The sequence below is a fragment of the Mya arenaria genome, chromosome 14, assembly GCF_026914265.1.
Source record: "Mya arenaria isolate MELC-2E11 chromosome 14, ASM2691426v1".
NCBI lineage: Eukaryota > Metazoa > Mollusca > Bivalvia > Myida > Myidae > Mya > Mya arenaria.
The window spans coordinates 22981475-22989160 of record NC_069135.1 but is presented as its reverse complement, the minus strand read 5'-3'; the positions used below and the strand labels follow the sequence as shown (position 1 = coordinate 22989160).

The 7686-nt window shown below is 36.7% G+C and overlaps 1 protein-coding gene across 1 annotated transcript; it reads right to left on the bottom strand.

Annotated features, from left to right (window-relative positions):
- Positions 1-3792: 3792 nt before the first annotated feature.
- On the bottom strand, positions 3793-4728 carry LOC128217946 (uncharacterized). Its single transcript, XM_052925417.1, has one exon. The coding sequence runs from the start codon at positions 4726-4728 to the stop codon at positions 3988-3990; it is 741 nt and encodes a 246-aa protein (XP_052781377.1). The 3' UTR covers positions 3793-3987.
- Between the last annotated feature and the right edge of the window lie 2958 nt (positions 4729-7686).

The window sequence follows — 7686 nt, the reverse complement described above, 5'->3', positions numbered from 1 at the left end:
TGAGGTTTTCAACCTTTGATACAGCTGGCGTGCTTGTAATAGTTGAAGCCAAAACAGTGTATTTGCCTGATTTCCTAAGTTGCTCTGCATAGTATGCTAACTCTATCTCCTACAATCCAGACAGCTCAGGTGTTTCATCAGTGTAATTTGCCATTGTGAATAAAAAATAAATGTCAATAGCAAAAACTAGAAGATGAAAAAAATGGACAAAATATAATGAAAACCACAACAACAATTCAGGAACACTGGAAAGGATCATAAAAAATTATCTGACACAAACAGGTCCCTGAAAAAACAAATGCAATAGAAAAGAAACACAAATACAAGAACAATTGTTTTTCACTTTATCCCAAATTTTGCAATGCTAAATACACCACACTTACCTATCCAACATCTAACATGTGCATCATTACAGCAAAAATGTAGATAGAACACCAGGAATAAAGCTGAAACTAACAATTCAATGTCATGCACTTCAAATCAAATAATTTGAAGACCATTTACATTGATAAGACTCACTATTTTTCATTTAATAAATTGAATGAAAAATAAACTGCAGACTAATATCAACTGAAGTGCCAGAATTAAATTAACATGAAGCAATTCACCACAAGTATGTCACCAGTCACACTTTATATGAAAGTAAAATACACAAACTACTTTTTAATAATTAAATTCTAATCACTAATCAAGTTCTAAAACTATCATGGAAAGAACTAATTTAATAATGAGAAACTAAATAAATATTGACCAGAGGGCTTTTTTTTTTTTTTTTTTTTTTTACAGAAAACACGACATGAGATTATATGATATGAATATAATGTATCGATATTGTTAAATAAGAAATGATCACCAATACCAGATGTTAGTCAATGAAAATGAAGTGCTCACCAGTATTTGTTAATTGCAAAAGCCTGTTACTACAGTATTAAGATGCTGTTATGAAGACTGTGAACCCATGATCGTGAAACGCAAGGAACCGCACGACAGTCTGCAAAAATTTAAATAAAATATTCAACAAGAATGCACAAATAAATCACATAACAATGTAACATTAAATCAGTGAATGAAAAATCAAAACACTATATTAGTATATATTCACTAAAAATTATCAAAGAGTCACAATTAATTACGAAAGTATCATGTAATGTTTATAGATTCACTGGATGAATGTAGAAACTAAATGTTAAATAATCACTGTAGATTCCTTCATTAAAATGAAGTCCAAGTTGTTATAATAAATGACAGATAGAGAGCTGTCAAAAGGTGAAGGTCACTATCGCTGACGAAAGATGAAGTCAAAATATGGTCGAAATTCCAATGCAAATATGTAAATGCGAGTTAAATCAATCACTCACGATAAATAGATCACAATATCAGCAATGGTAGTCCATGACAATGTTTTAATTCACTTGTAACTGTAAAAATATTAAAGCCATGTCGGCTTTGAATGTTTACAAATACCACTTCCGGTAGAATGCTTTACAGAGCGGTGTCACATGGCAGATCACGTGATGATGGATCCCGCCACAGCGATTGGCTGGTGAAGATTCGCCCTCACGACGTTCGACACAGACCGCCAAGCCCAAAACTGCAGATATATACGTTGCGAAGCCCAACAGCAAAACAAGCCCGAGACCACACTGGCCACCAAATGTCGCGATACTCGGAGTACGAGGGTTCAAAACCCAGGCGTGCTGAAGAAATAGCCACGCAAAGTATAATTATAAGACATAAACAAAACACGTCTGTGATGTCCAAAATCTAATATACGAGTGCTTAAATACAAATACAGCATGTAAGACATAAAATGAATACAGAATGAAATATAAATGGAATTTACCTGAAGAAATAGCCACGCAAAGTATAATTATAAGACATAAACAAAACACGTCTGTGATGTCCAAAATCTAATATACGAGTGCGCGGATTCCTCGTGCACGAGTGAAAGGTTAAGGTTAACGGATATAGAAAAATAAAGTGAAATTGAAAGTGAACGAATAATGAAGACCAGACTGAAAGTGAAAGTGAGTGACAGGGGTTAAGTTCTACTATTACTATGATGAATAATATTAGACACATATAGACAAACAAACAATGACAAACACATAAACAAATGACCCTGCGACACATCCGTTGTAGATCGCCCTTTTCGAAATCCGAATTGAGCATCCGAAATAATGTTATGATCGTCACATAATTTATCTATACGTTTATTAATGACAGAAGTAAATATTTTTGATAAACAACTAACTTATGTTATTCCCCTATAGTTATTAACATCTGATTCAGAACCTTTTTTGTGCAGGGGGATAATAATACCTTCCGTCCATTGCTCTGGGAAAAACCCCGAATCTAATATATTGTTAAACAGGTCACAAATATGCGATGATAAAATGTCTACGGTTTCAATAAAGTATTCATTTAGTAAAAAGTCATTCCCAAATGCTTTACATCTTTTCAATGATTTAACAGCAACTTTAATTTCTTCAACAGAAATAGTTTCATCAAGTTCTGGGAAAACTGTATTTGGTTGATTAAAATCAAATTGTCCATTAAAATCCTCCGCTTCTAAGTTATGATTACCAAAATCATTGTTACTTATATTTTCAAAGTATTTATGGAATTCGTCAAGAGGAATTTTATTGGATTTGTTGGAACTTTTTGTTTTAAAATGCTTCCAAAAATCTCTAGGTTTACATTTTCTCAGATTTTCGATGTCGTTCATTCTTTTTCTATAATCAACATTTTTTTTCTTTTTATAATTGCTTTGTAAATCGATTTAAGGTCACAAAGTATCAGTCGGTTTTCATCAGATTTGCAATTATTAAAAGTTCGAAGTGCCTCTAAATACAAGCTTTGGGCATTTGAACATTCTTGATCAAACCAATTTTTATCATTAACTGTACCATTGTCAAAAAATACATTATCCTTATAACAACAGTCTTTAGCAAACAATGGGTCGGCTACATCTCGTATTGTGTTTGTAAACATAGTTAACATAGTATTCACCGAATCCCTGTGCGAGCAATCTTCATTATTAACAATATTATTAAACACTGACAATTTTGCTATAATCCCTGAACGAAATTGTTCCCGAAATGATACATTCCATTTATATTTAATCTCTGAATGAAATTCGGCGTCAGGTATCTTATTGTTGCATAAAAATGAAATATTTAAAGGGGCATGATCACTCCATTCATTAAATGATTCGATAGTAAACTGATTTATCTTAGTAAAATTACGCTTACTTGTTAATAAATAGTCAATCACAGAACAGCCGTTATGAGACAAAAAAGTGTACTGATCTGTATTACCTAAACGACCGTTAGCAATGCGAAGGCTTGACCCCTTACAAATATCTAACAACTTTGTTCCGTGACTATTACTTGACCTGTCGATGGAGGCCCTATCTGGAGTACAATCAAAATTGTCATCTTGGCTGTCAATACAGCAATTAAACTTATCATGTATAACATAATCCTTTTTGTTACCAACTCTACTATTAAGGTCACCACAAACAAAAACACAGCCCTTATCATCATATAAAGATATATCATTTTCTAATATGTCAAATAAATCAACATTGACTACATTATATATAGGTGAATCTTCTCCCCAAATGTAAGCTCCGCATAAATAAATATCTGCAGCGGTGTTAAAAAAAGCATGATCTAATTTTAGCCATAAAATCGTATCATAATGATTCTTAATAATTTCAATTCCTTCACTTAGATAATCCCTATAATACAAAACCAATCCCCCACTATTACGTTTAGCATATCTATTTTGAAATTTGCGATAGAAATTATGTGATTTAAAACCATTTAAATCGATCTTACTATCGGAATCACACCAAGATTCATATAAAAAACAAATATCATATTGTTCTAAAATATTAACAAATCCAGAACTTTCCTTCTTCTGTCGGGATAGTCCGTGAACGTTCCACGATAAAATTCGAAGTTCACCTTCCTCGTGTCCCTACAGCTTCACTGGCTTCCCGTCCACGTACAACGTGTCATACACGATCCACGAGCGGTGACCGTCCTTCCGGGCTTCCTTCATCTTCGGGACGAGTCGGCGCCGCTTGTCGAGCACTTCCGGAGGGAATTGTTCAAACATTTGGCAGCCCGTTCCTGCCAGGTGTTTCCACTGACGTCGCACGACCTCTCTGTCCTTGAAAAAAGTGAACTTTGCCACAATATTACGGATCTTGCCAACCACTGGTTGCCCCGGGGAACGATGCACGCGCTCAAAGCGCATAGCGTTGGCCGTCTCCTTTGCGATTTTGAGCGTCTCATGAAGATGGTTCCGTAGCTTTGCTTCGGTGACATCGGCAGGTTCGCTTCCAGTCGCGTTGTCTTCAGGGATGTTAGTGAAAACTAAATTGTTCCTCATTGACTGAGATTTGAGGTACGCTATGTCATCCCGTAGCTCCTCCCGCTGTCTTTCTAGCATAGTCACCCTCTCAGCCATCACACTTGCATCAACATCCGCCGATTCCACCTTGTCCTCAAGTTTATTAACCCGATCGTCGGTACGTTTAACACGGTCCTCTAGAGCAATCCACAATTTACGTAAATCTTTCTCAAAGTCTGTTACCTTGCGCTCGAGGGCCTCGATTGAATTGAGTTTCTTTTCCATTACACAAAGCTTCTCACCCATTTTCTTCATACAGTCCAGTAGGTCCTTGTTAGTCGGCTCACTGCCGCCTTCCGCCATTTTGAATGAACTATCAGATTCGATTTTTGTAGATGTAGCAAAAACTTCAGTTGTATCGTCGTATGCAGATTCGTTAGTATCTTGAAATAGTACAGCACTAGCCCTTCCCAATACTTCACTCACTGAAAGTGACGAAGACGAGAACGTGCACACTGACGTCATTTTCACGAAAATAAAAATGGCCGCCGTATACCTGGTAGGCAAACATTTAAACATTAAATGTTTTAAAGAAATAAAAATGGAACTATCGGTGCAATAATAGTGAAACTAGTTTTACCAATAATGACACCTTCCGTGTTTCAGTAACAACTACCCGAAACCGTACCGGATGATTATACCCCCCAAAACAAAGTTTTTATACCCCCCAAAACAAAGTTTTTTTTGGGGGGGGGGTATACTGGAATCGGGTTGTCCGTCTGTCTGTCTGTCCGTCTGTCCGTCCGTTTTTTTTTGTCCGGGATTCATCTTTGTCGTTATTGAACAAATCTTTTTCAAACTTTCAGATATTAATGGCCATGATGTAAACTTGCGCCTCTGTGAAATTGGTACAGGTCACATGACCCTGACCAGAGTTATCTCCCCTTGATGTGTTAAAGTAGGCAAAATAAGCCCTGTCCGGGATTCATCTTTGTTATTATTCAACAAATCTTAATCAAACTTTCAGAAATTAATGGCCATGTTGTAAACTTTCGCCTCTGTGAATTTGGTACAGGTCACATGACCCTGACTGGAGTTATCTCCCCTTGATGTGTTAAAGTAGGCAAAATAAGCCCTGTCCGGGATTCATCTTTGTTATTATTCAACAAATCTTTATCAAACTTTCAGAAATTAATGGCCATGTTGTAAACTTTCGCCTCTGTGAATTTGGTACAGGTCACATGACCCTGACTGGAGTTATCTCCCCTTGTAGGCAAAATTAGCTTTGTCCGGCCTAACTCCAGGGCAAACAACCTAGACATGGAGGGGTGGGGGGTATTCGTTAGCCTATGGCTTACAGTTCTAGTTACATTCGGTAAAGGTCATAAAGCAGTGAGACAATGAAATGTTTTGTAAAAACCTTTTGTTTTACTTTATTCTCTGAGAAATGTTAATTATTCCAGCGAAATGGCTAGGGTCATTCAAGCCGAGATTCTTATGAAACTGCTCCTAGGCTTGACCGACCCTAGCTGTGCTCATCTATTGAAAATAACAAAATCAGCCGATGTAAAAAAAGGTCTGTAATGACCTGCGAAGACACTTTACAAGATAAACACTTCACAATTTTTACTAACCAAGTACAAAATTTGTGAGTGCAGCAGTACTTATGCTAGCCTCACACAACAACAAGGCACGGTGTGTAGAACAGGAGTGAGGTCACTAATTGTCTTTTATTATGCCCCCACAAAGTGGCGGCATATAGGGTTGCCCTTGTCCGTACGTACGTCTGTCTGTCTGTCTGTACGTACGTACGTCCCGAAGATTGTTTCCGATCTAATTCTTGAAAACCGTTTGTCCAATCCTCACCAAACTTTAAACACATGTTTGTGACCATAATATCTTGATCAAGTTCGATAGTCATGGAAATCGCTTTAGTCATTTAGGAGTTACGGCCATTTTTTGCCAAAAATTCTTCGAAAATAAATGTTTCCAATCTAATTCTTGAAAACTGTTTGTCCAATCCTCACCAAACTTTAAACACATGTTTGTGACCATAATATCTTGATCAAGTTCGATAGTCATGGAAATCGCTTTAGTCATTTAGGAGTTACGGCCCTTTTTTGCCAAAAATACTTCAAAAATATATGTTTCCAATCTAATTCTTGAAAAGTATGTGTCCAATGTGGATCCAACAAGTTTTTTCCTGCCTGAATGGCGCCATATAACCTATACAGTCTTGCGATGCCGTAAAACCCAACTCAACTCAACTTATCCTATATGTGCAGATTATCCTGAATAATCATTATGGCTTATTTTCTGTGACAAAAAATCGAAGTGGGGGCATCCGTGTCCTATGGACACATTTCTAGTTTACTAACAACAAACTTCACAACTGTACTGTGGGCAAAACTGCTTAGTGCCACAGTACTCATGCTAGCCACACACAGCAACAAGGCCTCGTGAAAGTAAAGCAGATGTGAGGTCACTATTTTTTTTACTTTTAAGAGAAACAAACTTCACAATTCAAACCTACTGTACTGAGGACAAAACTACCGAGTGTCATAGTGCTCATGCTAGCCATACACAGCAACAAGGCCTAGTGAAAGTAAAGCAGATGTGAGGTCACTAAATTTCTTACTTTTACTAGAAACAAACTTCGCAATTCAGATTACTGTAGTGAGGACAGAAGTACCTAGTGCCACAGTATTCCTGTTGCCACGCACAGCAACAAGGCCTGATGAAAGTAAAGCAGATGTGAGGTCACTAAATTTCTGTCTTTTACTTGAAACATACTTCACGATTCCGCCTTATTGAGGACAAAGCCACCGAGTGCCGCAGTGCTCATGCTAGCTTCACATAACAACCAGTCACGTTTCGATGACATTATATTTTTTACTTTCACTAGAATCATACTCAATTCAGACTAACTAAGGACAAAACTTTTAAACTTTATTTAATATATTACTGTATGCATGATGTTCCGCAAGATTATACTCTTGATTTGTGGGCAAAACTAGAAAGCTCATACAAAAACCCACTAGTCTGGCTTGGTGACCACAAACCTAACCAACATGATAATCTTCTTAGATACGGAATCGAGCTTGGGTCGCATTTAATCAGAATTCTTATTTTTGGTCTAATTGACGTCGCTGCACCAGATTGTTGGAAATCGTTGAATGCGTATATATAATTATGCATGGTCAAGGTGCATGTATAGAAAGTCATAACATTTATGATAATTGTTTGTTTCAGTGAAAGACTGCACTATAAATATTTTACTGAGTGTCCGCACCAAAAGCTATATTTACTTTTGCGTTACGG